The sequence below is a fragment of the Oenanthe melanoleuca genome, chromosome 14 (genome assembly GCF_029582105.1).
Source record: "Oenanthe melanoleuca isolate GR-GAL-2019-014 chromosome 14, OMel1.0, whole genome shotgun sequence".
In the NCBI taxonomy this organism is placed as follows: domain Eukaryota; kingdom Metazoa; phylum Chordata; class Aves; order Passeriformes; family Muscicapidae; genus Oenanthe; species Oenanthe melanoleuca.
This window is the reverse complement of record NC_079348.1, coordinates 7,661,855-7,684,065: the sequence shown is the minus strand read 5'-3', so window position 1 is coordinate 7,684,065 and position 22,211 is coordinate 7,661,855. Positions and strand designations below refer to the sequence as shown.

Sequence of the window (22,211 nt, the reverse complement as noted above, 5' to 3'; positions counted from 1 at the left end):
CCGATCACTGAAGTGACACAACCTCTGAGCTGCACTTCCAATCAATGCATGTCCAACATGGAGAGGCTAACACCACAGGGAATTGTCTGGAGATGGCAGAAATGATCTGGAAACTGGAGCTGTGCAGATAAAGGGAAGGGCTCTGCTATTTTCTAAGGTTCTGCCCATGGTGGATTCTTGCCCTGTTTTATTCTGGGGGGATAAAAATTCCAGCTGAGCTTAAAACCTTTGGTGCATGACACAAAAATATTATTGTGGAATTGTGGAATGGTTTGGGTTGGAAGGGTCTTGAACTCATCCAGTTCCAACCCCAACACCTTCCTCTATCCAAGCTCCATCCAGCCTGGCCTTGGACACTGCCAGGGATGGGGCAGCCACAATTCCTGTGCCAGGAATGTTACCCAGAGAACTGGGATTGGTCATTACATTTATTCCCAGGTGAAAATCCCAGAAAGAGACTGGAAGAGAAGGAGGAGGAGGAAGAGGAGGAGGGATGTGCAGCCCCATCCACCACTGGCAATGCAGAACTGAGGCAAGGGACCTGGAATGAGGGAAAATTCCTATCAAACTGAGAAAGGTGGGAATGGATGGGAAAAATGACTCTCCTTAAACTGCACCTGCTAAGGAGGAGACCAGGAAAGAGATCATTTAATTCCTAATTATTTATTCCTAAGGGCCAGGAAGGATGAGAGGAAATGACTCTTCCCATGGCCATGGGGATTAGTTCTGACCATTGGGAGGATCCAGAGGTGGATAAATTGGGATGAGGGCTCTGGGCAAGGTCTGGAGGCCAAAAGGCCCCAAAGTGGAGGATGAGAACCAAGAGACCTTTGTAGAACTGAAGGAGCTGCCAACAACACCCCCTGGGCCTTTCCCTTCCCTAAAGCAAGAGGGAAGCAGACCTGGAGAGGGTGGGGAGATCCCAGACTCCCAGAGAAGCCCCTGGATCCCTGGAAGTGCCCAAGGGCAGGCTGGAGACCCTGGGATGGTGGAAGGGAGTTGGAACTGAATGGGCTCCAAGGTCCCATCCAACCCAAACCATTCCATGTTACTCCTAAGGACTGGAAAAGGCTCTTGAGCCACTCCCCCCTCTCATTTCTGTCTTCCAGAAAGCATCAAAATGTGTCATCTTCCTTCTCTCTGAGCATTTCTTAAAACACCCCACTGACAGGCTCATCAGTCCATAATTTAGATAATTACCAGAGCCTTGCCCCTGTTCCCTTCCAAACCTCCAGGGCCCTGCAGGTTCTTTATTCCCCACAGCCCTGGGGGGCACAGGGATGGGATGGGACCCAAAATTCTGCCCCTGGAAGGGCCCAGTGAGGAGAAAAAGCCACAAAAGGGGCAGAGCAGGGAGAGCTGGTGAGGGGAGGATTAATCCCATTAGGATTGAAAATAGACCAAATGAGTGGAGGGGGGGAGGAAAAGTGAATATTTAAGGGAAGTGAGGAGGGTCCTGGGTGGTCTGTAAATGAGCTGGGAGAGTGTGAGGAAGAGATGAAACCCAATAGGTGTACAGGAAGCTTTCACCAGGCTTAAAACAAATCCCTAAGAAAAACAGCCAAGAATCCAGGAAGACGAATTGTGTTACTGCTGGGAAGAGGATTGGAATATTCCCAATGCAGTGGCACTGACAGTCCTGCTGCTGGGCCCAAACCCTCAGGTTCCCAAGAGGGAATATCCATGGAACTTTCCCTGGTTTATCCAAGGAACTTTCCCTGGTTTATCCATGAAACTTTCCCTGGTTTATCAATGGAACCTTCCCTGGTTTATCCATGGAACCTTCCCTGGTTTATCCATGAAACCTGCCCTGGTTTATCCATGAAACTTTCCCTGGTTTATCCATGGAACCTGCCCTGGTTTATCAATGAAACCTTCCCTGGTTTATCCATGAAACCTTCCCTGGTTTATCCATGAAATTTTCCCTGGTTTATCATTGGAACCTTCCCTGGTTTATCCATGAATCTTTCCCTGGTTTATCCATTAAACTTTCCCTGGTTTATCCATGAAACTTTCCCTGGTTTATCCATGAAACCTGCCCTGGTTTTTCCCGCTTTAGTTTGGGATTGTTGGGAATTATGGAAAGCTGAGGGAACCAGCAGGGGACATCAGTGGCAGGTGCCACCCACCTGCTCAGGTGACCAAGGGGGAAGCCCAGAAGGTGTTTTTGAGTAAATACAGATATTTTTGGGGAAGGATCACAGAGAGGAAAGAAGATCTGAACTGCAGCAAAGAGAGAAATGAATTCCTGCCCCAATCCTGGTGCTCCACTGCCTGTGGGAGCTGTGTCTGGGAGGGGTCATCACTGAACTTAGAATTTACACGGAATTCTGGAATAGTTTTGGTTGGAAGGGACCTTAAAGCTCATCCATACCATGGCAAGGACACCTCCCACCATCCCAGGATGCTCCAGCCTGGCTTTGGACACTCCCAGGGATCCAGATTCTCTGGGAATTCCATCCCAACCAGGAATTCCTTCCCAATCTCCCATCTCTCCCATTCAGTGGGCAGCCATTCCCTGTGTCCTGGCACTCCAGACCCTCACAGAAATTCCTGCAAGATTCTCCTTTGGGAAGTTTCTCCCTCAGCACCTGCCCACATCCACTTTCCTTCCTGAGCCCAAAGAAGCTGGGGCTGTTTGCTGGTGCTGATTTGAAGCTCCACCTTTTCTTTTGATAATTCCCTGATGAGACACTCTTCCTCCACTTCTGAATTCCCTGCCAGGATCCTGGTCCCCTTGGACACAAAAGTGATGCTGACTCCAAATCGTGGGGAAACCAGGAGTCCAAATCCTGGGGAAACAAGGATCCCAAATCCTGGGAAACCAGGACTCTCAGTCCTGGGGACCATGATCTCAAATCCTGGGGAATCAGGACTCCAAATCCTGGGGAAACCAAGACTCCAAATCCTGCAAACTAGGACTCCAAATCCTGCAAACCAAGACTCCAGATTCTGGGGAATCAGGACTCCAAATCCTGGGAAACAAGGATCCCAAATCCTGGGAAACCAGGACTCTCAGTCCTGGGGACCAGGATCTCAAATCCTGGGGAATCAGGACTCCAAATCCTGCAAACCAGGACTCCAAATCCTGGGGAATCAGAACTCCAAATCCTGGGAAACCAGGACTCTCAGTCCTGGGGAATCAGGATTCCAAATCCTGCAAACCAGGACTCCAATCCTGGGAAACCAGCACCCCAAATCCTGGGGAACCAAGACTCCAAATCCTGCAAACCAAGACTCCAAATCCTGGGGAACCAGGACTCCAAATCCTGGGGAACCAGGATCCCAAATCCTGGGGAACCAGGATCCCAAATCCTGGGAAACCAGGACTCTCAGTCCTGGGGACCAGGATCTCAAATCCTGGGGAATCAGGACTCCAAATCCTGCAAACCAAGACTCCAAATCCTGGGAAACCAGCACTCCAAATCCTGCAAACCAAGACTCCAAATCCTGGGGAACCAGGATCCCAAATCCTGGGGAAACCAAGACTCCAAATCCTGCAAACCAGGACTCCAAATCCTGAGGAACCAGGATCCCAAATCCTGCAAGCCAGGACTCCTTCCCAGAAGTGCTCAGCTGGAAGTGATATCCCTGAATCCCTGCCAGCAAACCCGACCTGTGCAAACCCAGCAAGGCAGATCCTCCAAGCCAAGCCCAAATCCCACTTTCAAAGCATTTGCTGGCTCTTTTTGTAAGTGATGGGCACCTCCAGAGCAGCAGAGCCATCCCAGCCTTGGCAGTAACAAACCTTTCCAGCACTCCAAGATCCCTTCAATCCGTGTCAGAGACCTGGGATTCATCTGAAAAGCTGAAAAATTCATCTGAAAAGATTCATCTGAGATCAAGCTCTTCTTGCAGAGCCCCACACAAAGTCCAGATTCAGCCTAACAAGCTTTTGATGTCCTGCTGACATTTATCTGCCAATATTACAGCTCCAAGCACTTACCCTATGATGGATCTCATTATTTCCTTGGTCCCAGGCCAGCTCAGCCCTTGGCCCTTCCTCCAGCCTCACAGAACTCCCCAAAACCCAGCAGAGAGCCCCAAATCTTCAGCTTCCAATCCCCCCAAAGCAGCCCTTGGAGACATGGGAATAAAGAAAAGTGCTTTTGCAATTTTGCCTCTTTGCAAAGGTCAGCTCTCAAAACTTCTGACCAAATGGGAAGGACAAAAAATCAAGCAGCTGAGCAGCAGTGTGTTCCTCACCTCGACTCAAAGAGCAGTTTGTTTGCACCAGGAGGTGAAAATAAACTGAATTTACAGCTCTCCACGGGCAGAACTTTGCTCCCTCCTGACTCTCCTTACCCAGAACTCATCCCCAGCAGCTCTGGTTCCTCCCAGAGCTGTCCCACAGGGCAGGGATGGAGCACAGCTCGTTTCCCTCCTGTTTTCATGGAATTCAGCTTCCAGTGGAGGAATGTCCCCGTTCCAGGTTCCAAATCCCACGGGCAGTTCTTGGCAGTGCCCTGAGCTCCAGCTCTCCCCAGGCCCTGGACTGCCACAAACCTCCCAGATGATTTTTGGGGAGATCTCCCCGTGTCAAGGCTGCCAGATTCAGACCCAGCCCTGAGCTGGAACCAGCAAAATCCATCAGCAAAACCCTCCAAGTTCCCACCCTGCACGAAGGAAGGAGCAGAGACACAAATTATTCTGCATTTAATTAAATTTAGGAAGAAATCCTTCCCTGTGAGGGTGCTGAGACCCTGGCACAGGTCCAAGGACTGTAAACTTCAGATGCTCCATAAATATTTTATAATATAATTATTAATGTTACCACCATAAAGATCCCCAAAATTATTTGCATGGTAATTCCTGTAATAATTACTGTTTTCTGTTTAATTCAGCACCACTTCCCTCATCTGAATTTGCAACTTTAGAATTTTCAGCACGAAATCTGAGCACCTGCTTCCCTGCTAGGAACATTTTCCCTCCCAGCCATGCAAACTGTTGGAACAAAGCCCACCCTGAGCCATCCGGGCTCATAAAAGCAGCTCATTTTCTGATTCATCCCAACAGATTGCTAAATATTATTTACTTTTTCTTTCATAATGGCTTGGAAAAAGCTGGATGAAAAGCTTAACGAGCTCTAATCCAGGCGAGAGGAGGGAGAAAAGGAATGAAGAGGCAGTTAAGGAGCAGTTTGAGCTCCCTTATCGCCCTTATCAGCTCAGCTATCAGTCAGCAGGGCCTCATTAGCACAAAAGGCTTTGTGCTCCTTGCAGGGCAGCTCAGGAACCCAGAGCTGGGGCTGGCCTGACAGCTCCAGGGGAATCAGGGACAGTGGCCTCTGTGGCTGGGCAGGGTGCTGGGGACACAGCAAAGCTTTTTTTTTTTTTTTTTTTTTTTTTTTTTTCAGCAGCAGAGACATTTATGGAGCTCAAATGAGGCTAAAATGAGGTTGGTTCAGTGAAATCCTCCAAACTTTTGGGGTGACCGACCCATCCCGAGCTCCTCCAGGGATCTCCAGAGCAGGGAAGCAAATCCTGGATCTCACTTCCACCTCTGACCCAGATTTGCTGCTCCAGGAGTGGGGTTGGGTTTTGCTTTCCCTTTATCCCATTGCCTCAGAAAATCAATTAAGGTTGGAAAAGACCTTTAAGGAAATCGAGCCCAACCATTCCCAGCAGCATCACCACTATACCATGCCCAAAAGTGCCACGTGCAGGTGGGTCTGGTCACCTCCAGGGATGGGGTCACCTCCAGGGATGGGGACTGCCAATGCCTGAACAGCCTTTTGGGGAACGGATTTTCCCAAATATCCAATCTGTCCCTCCCCAGGAGCAGTTTGAGGCTGTTCCCTCTCCTCCTGTCCCTGCTCCCTGGAGCAGATCCCAAATCCCCCCTGGCTGTCCCCTCCTGTCAGGGAGTTGTGCAGAGGCAGAAATCCCCCCTTTTCCTCCTTTTCTCCAGGCTGAGCCCCTTTCCCAGCTCCTCAGCCCCTCCTGGTGCTGCAGTCCCTCCCCTGGACACTCTGCAGCCCCTCCATGTCCCTGCTGGCTGGACAGGTCACTGAGGTGCCCCAGCAGGGACCCAGGGCTGTGTCCAGCAGCTCTGCCCAGCAGGGCTCCTGCCCCAGCAGCTGCTCCCACAGCTGTTCCCACCAGTTGGTGGCTGAATTTTCCAAGATATCTGTCTGGAATTAAAAAGCAGCAGCAGCAGCAGCACTTTGGCAGCCATCAGGAAAAATGCATCACTGGATTGAATCCCACCCGAGCAGGAGAGGTGAGACCACGGAGAACTTTCCAAAAAACCCCCTGATGATCTGAGCTGCTCTGCCAAAACCTCCAGCAGCACCCAAAGGCTCCTTCTGGGGTGGCTGGGGTCTGAGATGTCCCTGTCCTGCCTGTGCCAGGAGATCTGGGCAGAGGCCTGGGAGCTGCAGGGCTGGTGGGATTTTCCAGCCTGGCTCTTGCCCGAGGGGATTTGCTTTGTTTGGAGCAGGTTTGGATGTTGTGCCCGTGCCAGGCAGGCTGAACTCCCAGATAAAGCCTGGAAAAAGGGAATGCTGGGGAGAAGGAATCCCCATCCCCATCCCCATCCCGGCTCACAGGGCTTGGAAAGCTGCTCCAGCCCACTTGGGTGATGTCCACAAATGGCTCAAAACCTCCCAAGGCAGTTTCCCAGAGGGATGGAGGTGCTGGGCTCTGGGATTGACCCCTCTGGACAGGGGGACACGCTCAGGCAGGGATCTGAGATCTCATCTCTGCCTCCCCTGGCAGCTGGGATGTCCCAGGCACGCTGGGATCCATGCCAGGGACTCCAGTGGAAGCAGAATTCCAGCCCCAGCCTGCAATCCTTGCTCATGGATTAGTCAAGCCTGGTGTCCACAGCAGATAAATCTGAATAATCCTGATGCCAAACAGAGCTGAGAGCCAGAGCAGCTTCTCCCTGCAGCAGCTGCACCAGGACCAGCTTGCACTGAGGGAAAACTCTTTTCCTGGGATTTCCTGCAGGGCAAAGAGCCCTCTAAGCACAGTGAGACAACAGCAACCCCAAAAAGGGACAAATGAACCCCTGGATGGCAGATTCCAGGTGCCACCCAGGTGTGTCCATGGGGACAGGGTGATGTGGACACACCTCAGGGGCTGGGGTGACACTGCAGGTGCAAACCACAGGCTCACCCTGGAGCCCCTGGCCTGGAGAGCACAGGATTCCAGAGAGGAGCTGAAATCCCCTGCTGGGGGTGTCTTGCCAGGCTGGGATTAGAGTCTGGGGCTGCACAGCCACCATGACCCCCAAAGCTCAGCTGCAGGCAGCTCCCAGAGCCACAGCTGTGCCTGGTGCTGCAGCTCTCCCCCATTTCCTGGAGCCCATCTCCTGCTCCAGGAGGGTCAGGCTGGTTGGAAAATCCCTCTCCTGTGCCAGCCATGCCATTCCCCTCTCCAAACCACACAGAGAGCCCCAGCAAGGCTGGGATGAAGGCCCTGCACAGAGAAGGGGAAGAGGAAGGGAAAATCACCCATTTAACCATAACACCACCAGACTGTTCCATCCACCATTCCTGACAAAAGTGGAAATGTTCTTTTTCACGAGCCTACTACAAATAAATAGTGCAGGCAGGGATGGAGGCCATGTGTTTCCATTAATTCTCTTGGCACAGGAGCCCATGTAGATCTTGGATGCAGGAGAGCTGGGGTGGCCAACACACATCCCAGCACAGCCCATCTGGCCCAAATCCATCCCTGACCTGCTCCAATCCCCACTTTTATCATCCTAATTACGAGCAGATTCCCTCCCTCCCTCCTTCAGCCCCCTTTTCTCCCTCCCTCTGCCTGAAACCAGCAGGTGAATCCCAACCTCTTGGTATTTTTGTTCCATTATTGCTGGTGGACAAAGTTTGGCCTCTTTCATTTTCCTTCTCTCACAACCTCTTTTTTTTGTGGGGATTAAAATAATTGATATTGATAAGGAGATCTGCCCCCTGCCCCTGGTGCCAATTACTTGCACAGGCTGGGGATCCTGCCTTATGGATCTGACAGGAATGGTCTCAATTATCCCTCTGGGCTCCAGGACTGATGCTGGGATTGATTTGGGAGGGCTGGGATTATTGGGGCTGATTGTTGTGGGCTGGGGTCAGCAGCAGAGCTGGCTCAGAGCTGGATTTTCCCCGAGTGCTGCCAGGTGCCTGGAAAATTGAAAATTTACTGCAGCCACCCCCATGTTCAGGATTAGGAACGACAGCACTGAAGGGGCTTTTCATCCCAAGTTTTCCTGGGGATGAAGTTGGATCCTTGGTGCTGTGCAGGAGCCAAGGGAGATTTTGGAAAGGCTGAGCCCCACACCAAGGGGGGAAGCCCCAGTGAGAGTAAATGAGAGTGACACAGACAAGGAGATTTAGAGCTGGGAAGGCAAACAGAGCTTTTTGGACCTGCAAAATCTTGTTTCATAAAGGCAGGGAGTTGTTAAAGCTGGAAAAGCCCTTTAAGACCATCAGCAGCACCAACACCAAGTGTGTTCATCACCATGTCCAGAAGTGCCACATCCACTGGGTTTGGTCACCTCCAGGGATGGGGACAGCCCTGGGCAGCCCTCCCAGGCCTGGCCACCCTTTGGGGAAGGGATTTTCCCAATATCCAATCTAACCCTCCCCAGGAGCAGTCTGAGGCTGTTCCCTCTCCTGTCCCTGTTCCCTGGAGCAGATCCCAAATCCCCCCAGGCTGTCCCCTGGGAATTCCTGGATCAGGAATTCCCCCTGATCCCCTTTTCTCCAGGCTGAGCCCCTTTCCCAGCTCCTCCTCCTCAGACTTGTATTCCCAAATATTTGATGGCCATGGATTCCAGAGCAGAGCCATTCTAACACCCTGTGAGCTCAGTCCAGGGAAGGGAATTCCTTCACCAACCCAGAACACTCTGGAAACAATGGATGCAGCATTTTCCTTTTTACCACCATTTATATAAATCTCAAATGCAAAAATAGAGGTGAGAAGTGGAGCTGATTTTGCCTCTGCAACCAGAGAGGAGATGAACCCAGAGCCAACAAACCACCCCAAATTTATAATCAAAATGCAACATAATCACTGCAATGATGTCAAAAAGATAAACCCACAGAGCTCTGAACTGCTGAGGATCTGCTCTGCCTGCTGGAGAGCACAGGGATGCCCTGTGGCTGTCAAATGGCCACTTTTGGGGGATGTCAGCAGGAACAACACCACAAAAAACTCCTTTCTGCAGCAGATTTACAGTGCAAGTTCTCAAGTTTGCTCCTGGACCCATGGTGGGGAGGGGAGGGAAGGAGAGAAATTGGATTTTTAGGAGTGTGGTTGGGAAAAACAGCATCACCCAGCTGGCACAGGCACCTGGCCTGGCTGCCAGGGCTGGGATAAAGAGGGAAAACATGGAGAGCTGCCTGGCAGGAGAGGAGAGGCTGGGGAAACGATTTCACAAAGGAAAAGCAGAGAAGAGGAAGGAGGTTTTGTGTGCACATCACTCACCTCGTAGTGATAATCCATGCAGGTTAACTCCCTCCAGCAGCGATCTCCTCGGATTTTAATCAGCCCCTGGGGGGAAAAAGGGCAAAAAATACAGTCACAAATATTTTATTTTACTTTGTTTTGTGCCTCAAGGTGCCAAATTCTGGGGTTGAAAGAGACCCACGGCAGGGTCCAGTTCTTCCCAAGGGAACACAATGGATCTGACTCATTCCCCTGCCTGGTGAGTGACAATCTGACATAAATCCTGGTGGAAAATGCCAAATTCTCCTTCCAGGAAGAAGCTTCAGCCACATCTGAGACTTTGCTCAGGTCTGAGCAGCTCCTGGCATCGCTTCCAGCATCCCTGGGAAAAACCAGGCTGTGTCCCTGGGATAACAGACAAAACCCAGCAAAATTCACAATTTTTACCAAAAAACCCCAACTGTTTCCCATTTCTGCTGCCTGGGGAAAAGGGAGCAGTGCCATGGAGCAGGGATGGGGACACAGAGCAGGGATGGGGACACAGAGCTGCAATTAAACTAATTAGGGAAACAAAAGAGGGGCAGGGGAAGGAAGCTGCCAGCCCCAAACACAGCTGGCTGCACTGCTGACAGCTCTGCCCCAGCTCAGCTCAGGGCTGGACCAGCAGCTACCCCCTGCCCTGGGACTTGACAACAACAAGAGGGGACATTTCCAAATCACTGGGTCCATCCCAGGGCTGGCAGCAATATTGGGATTGAATTTCTTTGCCTCGGAGATGAAGAGCAGAAAGGAATCAGTGGGCCAGAGCAGGAAAGACACCTGGGCAGGGATGGGCTGGAGCAGGAAGCTGAGCAATCAAGGCTGGCTTTGATGTCCCAGAGAGGTCCCTGATTAGGATCACAACGTCCCAAATTGAGGAAAGCTTCACTGGTCAAAAGGTTGGGGCAGCTCTGTCATCTGCATACAATTAGGGGGTGTTTGCCTACTCTGGCATGGCCCTGATTGTGATGGTCCTGCCTTCCCCAGGAGAAAAACCCGGGGAGTTTCTGGGAATTTCTGGGAGTTTTGGGAAGGTCCCGTGGCTGGAGCATCCTGAGCATTCCTTACATTGGCAGCAGGGAAGGGATCAGTGACCTTCAGTGCTAAAATCTGAGCTGAGAGGAGGAGATCCCAGCTTTTATGAATTCCATCTCAATCCCCAGAACTGGAACAGGTTGGAAGAGACCACGGTGGCTCCTCTGCTCCAACCTCCCTGCTCACACTGAAACAAATCTTCACTTGCAGCATTAAATAAAGTTTAACATGTTTTGGGCTCAAAAGAAATTCAAAATTCCAGTTAAAGACCGTCCAAAACTGCCCAGACCTGGGAAGTATTCAGGAATATCCAGGAATATCCATTTCCCAGGGCTGTCTGTCTGTCTGTCTGTCTGACAGCTGAGAGCACAGGGCAGAGCAGAGTTTATGAACTCCTGCCTGGCAGAAAAGGGATGCAAAATGCAGGATTTCTGGGATGGGAAAGCAGTTTTATCTCCAGGGATTTACTCAGCACATCCCATCCATCCCTCTGCAGCTGGGACAGGACATCTTCACTGTCAACAGCCCCTCCATCCTCCCCTCCCCAGCCTGTCCTGCCCTCCAAGCTGTTCTAAAATTACAGGATCTGGTGATAGCATCTGCCAGGATGTGCTGCAGCTCCAGCCTGGCAGGCCCAGGACACACTGAGGAAGCTCTGTGCAGGAATGCTGGAATATTAAAACAGGACAGTTATCTTGATGACCTTCCCTCCTCCCCTCCCCAGGCTGTTATCAAGCTCTGTTATTCAGCAGGGATAATTAAAACTCCAATTAAAACGAGGATGGGGGGAAAGCAGCGCTCTGAAAATCCTGATTTTCCCTGCAATGACTCACTCAGGCAGCTCATCCTTTTTTTTTTGTTTACTAGAAAGCTTTTCAGACAGGAAAGTCTTCACATCAGAGATGCTCTGCAGCATAAAAAACTCCCACTCTCATCTCTGAGGGGTTTCAAGTCAGCTTCACCCTGAACTTCGAGGCCACTTCACTCCCACACTGGCACCCATTTTTCCATTTTTTTCCATTTTTTTCCATTTTTTTCCCACCCAGTTTTCCATTTTTCCCAAGGAATTTGGACCAAGGGACGAGAGCAAAACGTGCACAGAAAATCTCTGTGCTCTGAGGCTCCAGCTCTGCTGAGGAGAGGCAGGAAAAGAGGAGGAATCACAAAATCCTGGAAGTGCTGAGGCTGGGAAAGATCTCTGAGCACCGGGCTGCACATCCAGGGGACTCCTGGAAATCAGGAAGTTTTCAGGAACACAAATTAAATCTGAGCTCAGGGCAAGCAACCAGGTGGCCAAGTGAACCAGCAGAGGCCCTTTCACCTCTGTGGCCTGGCTCTGAAGGCAGGATTATTAAATTCTATTAAATTCTATTAAATTCCCACTGCTGGGCTGGTGGCTGCAGGGACAGCAGGATAATGAGCCTGGGAAGGGGGAACTTGAGGTCCTTGTCACAGGAATTTACAGCAGGAGGAGTAGAAAATGTTGCCCCCTGGATTGAATTAAGCTCCAGAATGAAATATGGGCTCAATTCCTCCTCCCCTGCCAGGTTTGCTCCCTCCAGGGCACAGGATGGAGATGCAGCACCTGCCTGGACCTGGGGAACCCCAAACTCCTCAAATTAAGGGGAATTCAATCCAGGTTTTAAAGTATTTAAATCCAGTTTCTCACAGAAAATTACATTTAGGATTTTTTAAAATTTTTTTTTTTTTTTTTTTTTTTTTTTAGATTTACTTTAATGGTGGATAATAAAAATTCCTGGGTGCAATCACTTTGCTCCCACCAGCAGCCCTGCTCTGGAATATGGAATAAAACATTCCCAAGGCAGAGGGAGCATTCCTGTATTTACAGGATGCCAGAAAAGAAATCCAGGGATCCAGGGGCATCCAGCAGGGATCCAGGGGGATGCAGCCCCCAGCTGAAGGGAGGGAAGAGCTCAGCTCCAATCCCAAATCCTGCCCTTTCATCTTCCCCTGATGCTGCACCCAACTGTGCCCCTTCCAGGCTGCTCTACTTGGGTGATTCAAAGCAAAAAAAAAAAAAAAAAAAAAGCAAAAAGCCAGAATAATTAAAATGTCATTCAAGCCCTAAGCCCATATGAGTCACTGTTCCAAAAAATATCTGAAAAATTCCTTCAGGAGTGGGGGATAATTATATTCCTCCCTATCTATTGATTTTTCTCTACAATGCAGATGTCAGATTTTCCACGGGCTTTTTTTTTTTTTTTTTTCCCTTTTTCTCCTCTTTTTTTTTTTTTCTTTTTTCCCTGGAGTGAGTGTCAAGGAGGAACAAAGCACTTCTTTGAGACTTTTTCAGCCCAAAATTAATGCTGAAAAAAAAAATGGTACAGACAGGCCAATAGCACGGGAAGCTGAGCAAAAGCTTGGTGACTCAAGCTATGTCTGCAAAATTCCCTATTGATCCCAGCTCCAGAGGGAAGGGTGGGGAATTATTATAAATTTAGAGTCAATTTAAAGACCTTTCTGTACAAAAGATGGGCAAAAACCCCACCCAAAATTCCCAGTTAAATTCTAGACTTTCCTTTTGCTCCTGCTGTAAATAAGGGATGCTTGCAGAGAAAATCCCAGCTCTGTGCACTTCCCACCTCTGCTACCCACAGCAAAAGTGGTTTCACCATCTCTGTGAAAGCCAAACCCTCACCAGGGCATCCTGAGACAAATTTAGACCCCCAGCTCGTGGGAGAGGAAGGAGCTTCCCAAGGTGAAATCTAAAAATAAAATCACTTAAGGATTATAGGGCAGGGCTGGAAGAACCTAAATTTGGGGAATCCAGTGAAACCAACTTCAGCTGGGGGATCTGAAACTCCCTCAGGACTCCAGAGCTGCCCCATCTCCCTCCCTGCTGATGGATCAAGGTCTGTGGTGCAGGAAGGATGAGCTGGATCCCAAATTTTCTGCTTTTTTAGGCAATGTCCCACAGGGAACAGGTGACACAGGCACAGCTGCACCTGATGTTCCCCCCAACCTCTCTGAATTCAATTCCTGCTGCTTCTCCCTTGGAAAGAGAGGAATAACAGGATCTCCATCCCTGGAAGGGTTTGAGGACAGGAATGACAGAATTTGTCAAGCTGTGGGTGTGCTGGTGGATAAAACCACCACTGAGAGATAAAAGAATCAATGGGAAGGATTCCACTGATTGATGAATGTGAAAAAAAAAATATATTTGCCTTTACAAACAAACTGCAGGTTTGCTGAGAAATTAAACTGGATGTTGGAAAATGAAAGAAGCAATGGGGGAAAACCATGAACTCTATAAGAATTAAAAATTTAAAGGGAGGGTTGTACATTAGAGGGGAATCTTGGGTATCAGAAGCCTGTGCTCTGAAGTACCTCAGCCAGTGAGGAAAGAGAGAGGGAAATTGGGATAAAAAGGAGGTTGAGTCCTCCAAAAATTGGGGAGAATTCCCCATGGCCTCTCCCTTTATTCAAATAAAATAAAAGGACTCCTCTGCCTCCTTTTTGGACATAAAGCTTTGGTGTTTGGGGTGTTTCCTGACAGGCTGGATGGGTTTGGAGCAATGTGGGATGGTGGGAGGTGTCCATGGGGATCCTTCCCAACCCAAACCATTCCAGGACGATCCAGGTGAGCAAACCTCACCTGCCTGCTCCCTCCTGCCCAGAGGTGACTCCAGGAAATGTTCCTCCTGCCCAGAGGGGCTCTGATGGCCCAGGACAGCTCCAGGACAGCTCCCACCTGCCCAGGTGAACCTGCTCAGAACCAAACCCCAAAACCCCACAGGAGAATCCCCTGGTGTTGACTTTTTCCTTCCTTTAATTTGATGCTTCTTCCCTCTCTCAACTCCCCCACCAAAAAAACTCCTTGGAGAAGCCACCAGCAGCATCTGGGGGCCGGTGGGTGAAAGGAATTCTGCAAAATGCTGCAAAAATCTGCAAAATTCTGCAAAATCCTGCAGAATCCTTGTCCCTGGTGGCTCCTGCCTCTTGCAGCCACCAAGGAGCAGCAAGTGCTGCTGCCAAGGGCCAACAGCAGAGGAATGGAGAGGGATCAGAGGCACAAAGGAGGTTGCTAAGGAGTCAAGTGTGGGATCCCTGCAGAGAGGAGGAGGAGGCTGCAGCTGGGACGGCAAAGGTCAGAACATTGCAGACATCATTTTCCAAAAATTCCCATGAAGGGAGCCGGGAGCTGGCCCCGCCGTGCTGGCCCAGGAATAATGAGGGAGGCAGTGAAGAAAGCTCCCTTTCTTCCCTCCTACCCACGCTAATGGCATAAAACAAATTAGAATAATTATTCTCCATTTCAGGGCCACCATGGGCAGCGCTGGGGCGCAGCCTGTCACCGAGCTGACATCTACATCCTGCTGCCCCCAAAATCCCCAAATTCCCCCCAAATCCCGGCTTCTATTCGATATTTTACTGCAGGCATCCAGATTCTGTTTGCTTCAAAGTCTTGCTTATTTTTTGCCAGAAAGTTCATCTCCCTTCTTAGCTAATCACAGCCCCACCCTTCCCAGTAACCTTTCAAATGCCACCCACGTCCTGACACTTTTAACAGGATCCAAGCAAATAAAAAAAAAAAAAAAAAAAAACACAACAAAACAAGGAACACCAAGAGTTTTGCACCAACCACAAGGTTCCGAGAGGATTTGCTGCAGTGGGTTAAAAGAAATATTTTTTAACAGCAAAGAAAAATCAAAACCGTTTAAAAAGATATTAAATATCAAGTAAAGTGTAAATAATCTGGAAGGAATTGATCCTTTTGCTGTGAAAACACAGAGAAATCTCAGAGAAAAATCCACAGGAAAAAAGTGTCATAATTTAAGGGGAAAAAATGGATTATTATAATTATTTCTGCACTATTTTTTCCTCCAAAACTGTCACTTTAAATGATCTTTCATCCTCCAGCAAAAGGGGAAAATCTCTCTCGTGCAGATTTGAAACAGCAAAGGACTGAAATTATTTTCTAAGTCTCTGCCTGCCAAAAACTGCTCCCAGCTCCTCTGTTCTGCAGCCACTTCTGAGGATGTTCCTGAACAGCTCAGAGGGGCTGAGCCTGGAATTGGGAAGGGATTTTGACAGAAAGGGAAATCTGGAAAAAAAAAAAAATTGTTTACAGGAAGCAAAGCAAGGGGAGGCACAGCCAAGTCCCAAATCCCAAGTGGAAAAGATGCTCTTGGGTTTCCCTAAATTTATTTAAATTTCCCTTAAATTCCTCCTCAGAACCTCGTGTATGGTGTGAGGAGGAGCAGAGGGAGCAGCTCCTGGCAGGATAAAAGGGGAAGAAAACCCTTCCTGAGCAAGCCCACCCCAGATCCTGCAAGGGCATCACATAGGGCAGGTTATTAATAAAAATCAATTTCTGTTTTAAAGAATAAAATGATTACAGAACCCACCTATGAAAGGACTTCATTCTGGGACAAACCCAAAGTTTGGGATTGGGCTCATGGCCCCAGGACCCATCTGGACCCAGACCCAGAGTCCTCCCAGCCCCAACACCTGCAGCAGCCAGGCAGAGATTGGCAGCTTTAAATCTGAATTTCCTTGCTTTGGGCACTTTTAAATTAAAGTGGTAATGTGCTTTAAATCCTGTTTCCCTGGTTTTCCACTCCACTCTTCAACCCTTTCCTGCAGAAACTAATCAAGATGTCTCAGGCTCACACTCACTGCTCCAGCCACCTTCCCTGTAACTCATTCCATATGTCTGGGATCCTTTGCTCCACCTTCATTCCCTGTTTATTCCCAGTTTTCCAATGTGCTCTTGCACCCCCAATGCCCAAAGCTCCCCCATCTCCTCTGTGCACCCCCAGCAGGGATAATTATATCATATTATTAATTATATTACATATTATTATGTCCCAGCAGGGATAATTATTCCCTGTTTCCCAGAGCAGCTCCATGGAAATGCTCAAGGTTGGATCACCTGTGACAGTGGAAGGTATTGGGGTTGGAACTGGATGAGTTTAAAGATCCTTTCCAAACCAAACCATTCCAGAATAATATTATAATATTATAATACTATAAATTAGAATATTCTAATATTAGAATATTAGAGTATTAGAATATTAGAATATTCCTTGTACAGAACATCACCAGGTGGGCACACATGACCCAGGTGTGGCTCATGGACACATCCCAGCAGTGCTGAGAGGAAATTCCTGCTGGACACCAGCCAGGGAGCCCAGGAACAGCCCAGAGCCATCAGGAGGAGCCCCCAGCACTGCCATCCTCCCTGGAGGATGAAGCTGCTGCTCCAAATCTTCCCACCCCCTGAGATGCCATTCCCCCTTTCCCCTGCAGCTTCCAGGTGTGCTCAGGGCTGCTGCAGGTGTTGCTGACAGCCCCATTCTCACATTTCTCAGCCCCTGCACTGCTGCAGACACTGACACTCTATTTTATGGTTTACTTTAACAATCCCTGACACTTTGAGGGCACAGGGAGCTCCTCCAGGATGCTGTTGGCAATTCAGCAGCTCCAATCCCCCCGTGGGCAGGAATTTGGGCTCCCCCAGCACGTGGGTCTCACCTGCAGAGGGAATTCCCCAGAATGTGTGAGCTCCATAAGTTGTCATCTACTCCAGGCCTTGCAGGAAAAGCCCAGGACTAACCTTTGCTGAACGGGGTTTTAGCCCTAAGCTGTGTTTGATGGAGAGCTCCTGAGCAAGGCTGCTGGCCAAGAAAACCCCAGGAGAACCCAAAAATGAAGCAGGAACTCTTCACCTGGGAGGGAAAGGCTCACCTTGGAAGCACAGGATGGGGGCTCAGTCAGAAGCTGCCCCAAAGCCCCAGGCAGAGCTGGCACCAATGGGGCTGGGCTTTGGGAATCCACAGGATGCAGGGACTCTGGTCCATGGAAGCACAGCTCCAAGCAATCCCTTTTTTGGGAATCAGGGGTTATTAAAAGTGCCAGGAGCCCCCTCAGGACCCCCAGGCTGCAGTGAGGGGTTTGGAGAAGGGGCTGACACCACCCCAAACCCATCCAGCAGCAGCTGGAAAACCAACCCTGCCTGCTGGATCCAGTGTTTGTGTTTACTGGGGAGAGGGACGGGGCCTGGAGAGCACAGCAGAGTCCCCAGGTGACAAAACAGCTCAGTGCCACCAAGCCAAGGGCCCTGCTGGCAGCAGGGCTGCTCCTCTTGGGAAGTCCCTGGGCTTGGTGAACACGGAATCACAAAATTATCCAGATTGGAGGAGATCTCCAGGACCATCCAGTGCAACCACATCCATGTCCCAACACTCCCATGGTGACTTCACCACCTCCCTGGGCAACTCATCCCAATGCTGAACATTCCTTTAGAGAAAATAAAATAACTTTAATATTTAATCTGACCCTCCAAGATGAGGCTGTTTCCTCTCCCCCCTTCACCTGAGGAGTGGCAGAAATCTCAGCACACTCCTTTGCCTCCCAGCTCCTGACTCTGATGGCCTCACAAACCCACACCCTGCATCTCCCAAGCCTCGAGAAATCCGAGTGACAGAGTCACAAACACAACGATGGAGCCTCAAAGCACGGGGGGAAAGCAGCAAATGTGTGTTTGCATCACTGCCTAACGAGCTGCTGGCTCACACAAAGAGCCCCTATTCTGTGTTCCTGGGAAGCATCCCTCTTTACATCCTGCTCTAATGGATGATTAGGAACATCAAACATATAGATTGAATCACGTAATTATGCCTTTTAAAAAGGCAGCAATATTTGAGCTGAGCCCAGCACTCGCTGCCAATCAAAGCTGAGCTCCTCGCCTCCCACCACAGCAGGGATTATCTCACTTCTCCTGTGCTGTGTCACCCCCAAACAAGCCCAGCCAGCTCCTGTGCACAATAAAACAAGGTCTGGATGGGGTTTTTTGGGAGGAGGTTTAGCCAGGAAACAGCAAAACTCCCTAATCATGGAATGTTTGTGTTGGAAGAGACCTTAAAGATCATCTGGTTCCAACCTTTCCTCCAACATCCTCCCCCAAACCAAACCAGGTACGCTCAGTGCAAAGTCCCAGCTGGGAAAAGATCCCAAATATGAGGCACTGAATGGAGGGGAAAGGGGGTGACAATGGAATCAGCCCCTGTGAAAAACAAGAGATGAGAACCTGGAGAGGAGGCAGCACCTCACCCACCAGGCAGCATTTCCAAAGTGCTCCCCTAAGAACCAGCACAAGGTGAGGAAAGCCCAGCTGTCCCCAGGGAATGCTGGGCTTGCTGGGAGGATTTCCCAAGGAAAGCCTCACCCCAACCAGCCCGGAGAATCCCGGGAGAACCCCGGGAGAAATCCAAACTTCCTGCAGAAAACAGACCCACCACCAATCCCAGCCCTGGGAAAAACCCCTGGTGCACGTGCTGAGCTCCTGCCAGGACAGGAGGAAACCAAAGATGCTCCTGGATTCCAGGGGATCCTTCCCCGTTTCCCCACCCAGGAGAGATCCTACACGACTCTGGGCCCCAAAACATTAAAGAGCCCATCAAACACTCGTGTGTGGGGGTCCCCATTTAATGACCTTGCCATGTTTTGCTCTCCTGTGGCTGTCAGTGATATATCAGAGTCCCAGGCACAGAGGGACACGTCTCTTCCCAAAAAAGAAAGAGTTATTGCTCTCCTGGTAAAGCTGAGGTAACGGGAACAGAGATGTTTGGGAAGCACAGTTTTCCTCCATATCCAGCCTGCCACATAATTCAGAATATATGAGGCACATCAGCAGGAAGAAAAGCTCAGGCAGGTCCTAGTTTAGAAGGAAAGCAGGATGCAGATTGGTGATCAGATCAATTTTTAAGGAAATTAGGGACGTTTTGCTACACTTGGTGTCAATTCGCTCCACGATCCACAGCACAGCTGAGAACCACAGAATGCTGGGATCGCTGAGGCTGGAAAAGACCTCCAGGATCATCCATCCCCAGAGCAGGGCCCTGAGTCACATCCAGGCTTTCCCTGAATCCACAGCAGCACCAAGACCCTGGGACTCAGCCTGCATCCCTCCCTGTGCTGACAGTTGGGTCCTGTTGGTGAAAAACGCCCCAAATGAAACCTTCACACCTGAGATCCCTGAAGAAAATAAAAAATTCCAAGCCAAAATTCCTCAAACAACCCAGCTCATCAAGTTTTGGGATGTTCTGGAGCTGATGGGAGCCTGCCACACCTTGGTTTTTACAGGGATGTGTCAGTTCCTGATGGATTCCCCTACAAGCTGCTTGGGAATTCTGGCACCAGGATGGTTCTGCAGCAGTTGTTCCGTGAGAGTGACAGCTCAGAAAAGTGAAAACAAAGGAGAAGAAATCCAGGGAAAGCTGGGAATTGCCCAGCAGATTCCAGCAGTGTTGTGGAAAAGCCACAATGCCCAACTGTTGCATTTTGGGCTAAAAGGATTATGCAACACAAATCCTCGTGCAGTGGAGAAGCAAAGGAGAGAAAGAGCTTTATTTAAAGAAAATAAATAATATATTAAATAAATAAATAAATAAATAAATAAATAAATAAATAAATAAATAAATAAATAAAATATTACATATAGTAATATATGTGTTTAACCCACAGTGGACATGTCTGAACAAGTCCAGGCCTTGCTCTGTATTGTGTGCACCAACTAAATTATATTTAGCTGCTTTTCTCCATATTTTGCTGCCTAGTTGTTCTTCTGCATATTTTGCTGTTTCTTCACACGCCTGTTTTTCTGTATATTTCTTAGTTTAAACCAATGTTTATAACAAGTGCACAGGATAAGCCATTTTTAAGTGTTTTTTAACAACTTGTTAAGACCCTTCAAGGCTGCTGAAACATAAACTGTGCTAAATCAAAAGGAGCTAAAAACCAAAATGCCAAAATTAAAAAACCCAAAATAAAAGTAGGGAGTAAAGTTCCAAACAACCACCAATCATCATACCTAAAGAACTCGTGCAAAGCACGTGAACAGCATAAAAGCACCAATCAAAAAATACATAATCACATGAACAGTAGTCTTAAAATATATAACTAAAACTAAAAAATAAACAATAAAGCAGCTTCTGCATAATCATGTTAATTTACTGTCCAAAAGTCCTGTTTGTCTCACAGCTGCATTTTAGGCTGTAGGTGAGTGGTGAAAAAGGATAATGCAACAGAGTTCTTTGTGCAATGGAGGAGCAAAAGAGAGAGAGCTTTATTGAAAGAAGCAAAACAGAATAGAAAAGTGCAAAACAGAATAGAAAAGTGCAAAACAGAATAGAAAAGTGCAAAACAGAAGAGAAAAGTGCAAAACAGAATAGAAAAGGCTCATTGGTCCAAGAAGGCAACACCTCTTTGAAATCACACCTTCTGCAAAACATCCCTAGACACTCACAGGGCTCTCCCCCACCTGCAGGTGTTTAATCATTGTTATCATTTCTTGACCTTGCAAGGCCTGAGGATCCCAAGGCTCCAAAGCTGCTTTTCCCTGGTTCCCAGAGCATCCAACACCACCCAGCTCCCTTGAATAACTCCTCTGGCAGAGCCAGCCCAGCGCAGCACCAGCACATCCCCACGGATCAATCCCTGCAGCTTTCCCGCCCCAAAACCAATCCAGGAGCGAGCTGAGGGATCCTGGGGAGCAGGAAAAACTCCCAAACCAGCTCTGGATTGGGGAAATTCCCAGCTGGGATGGGGCATCCCTGCTGAAGCCAGAGGAGAATTCCCACTCACCGCCCCCAGCATGATCCTGAAAATCAGCCAGCGGAAGCTCCAGATGACAATTCTGGAAGGAGGAGAGCCCTGGGGCAGGCGGGACAGGCTCCACAGGGGGCACAGGAAGATTCCCAGGAATCCTGTCTCCAGGAGCTGTGATTCCCATCCTGCAGGGCCAACAAGAAGTGAAGAAGGAAATAATTACGGTGTGAGTGCTGGAAGTTAGCCTGGAATTAAATTTAAATAGATGGATGGAAAAAATTTTAATGGAAGGATTAAAAAAAAAAAACCACCTTGAATGCTTTTTAAGGTTAACTTAGGGGAAATCAGACCCTAAAACAGACATCTCACACAGGGGGATTCAGGGGTTTGAAGATTTGGGGTTGTGTTGTTCTTCTCCAGGCACAAACTGCATAAAAGGAGGGTTTTATAAAAATTAGTAACTTCCATGAAGCAGAAAAAATGATACTTAAGTGCCCTGGGAAGTGGCACAGGACAACCAAGCAGTGCCACTGATTCCTCCAGTCATGGATGGATGCAGCAGTGCCATGGACTGGGCTGGATTTTTGCCAAAATGGGGCAGTTTTAGCTTCAAAAAACAGTGATTAAGATCCCATTAGGTCTTGTCATCATCAACATTCAGTGCAATGAGAAGCTTGGTCTTTTAATCACAAAAAAAAACCAAAATGGTAACAAAATTGCCCATTAGGCCACTTTCACCAATTGCTGGATTTTACACATTTTGATTTCACCAAATTACCCAGGACTGAGCTCACAGCAGAGCCTTGGGATCCCACCATGAATCCATTCCCCAGATCCTCTACTCCACCTAATCCATGCAAATCTGTGTTTTGCATTTTCTCCTCCATCCCAGCCTATAAATATTGGAATGATTATTCCAAGAGAGGCAGAGCACACAGCTCTGTTTTGACAGGTGAAGTCCAACCCCCACCACGTCTGGAAGCACCAATTTATCCCTGCCAAAATTAAATATGTCCCACCTCCAATTATTCTGATTCTCAGATATTTCTGTGTGATAGAATTGTACTCTGAAACCATTAAAAAAAAAATACATTAAATGGCACACTGGTGATGAGATTTGCTGGAGCCAGTTAAGGCACTGATATTCTCAGCTACAGAAATTAAACCAGGCTC

The 22,211-nt window shown here is 48.8% G+C and overlaps 1 protein-coding gene across 2 annotated transcripts in view; it reads right to left on the bottom strand.

Moving 5' to 3' along the window:
* Nucleotides 1–22,211, bottom strand: part of LMF1 (lipase maturation factor 1) — a 139,443-nt gene that overhangs the window by 74,538 nt on the left and 42,694 nt on the right. For both annotated transcript variants that reach the window (XM_056503242.1, XM_056503241.1), the window contains 2 exons: nucleotides 21,075–21,223; nucleotides 9,432–9,497 (listed from right to left, as the gene is read on the bottom strand). In XM_056503242.1, the coding sequence (XP_056359217.1) occupies nucleotides 9,432–9,497; nucleotides 21,075–21,223 (215 nt within the window). The remainder of the gene's footprint in view (nucleotides 1–9,431; nucleotides 9,498–21,074; nucleotides 21,224–22,211) is intronic.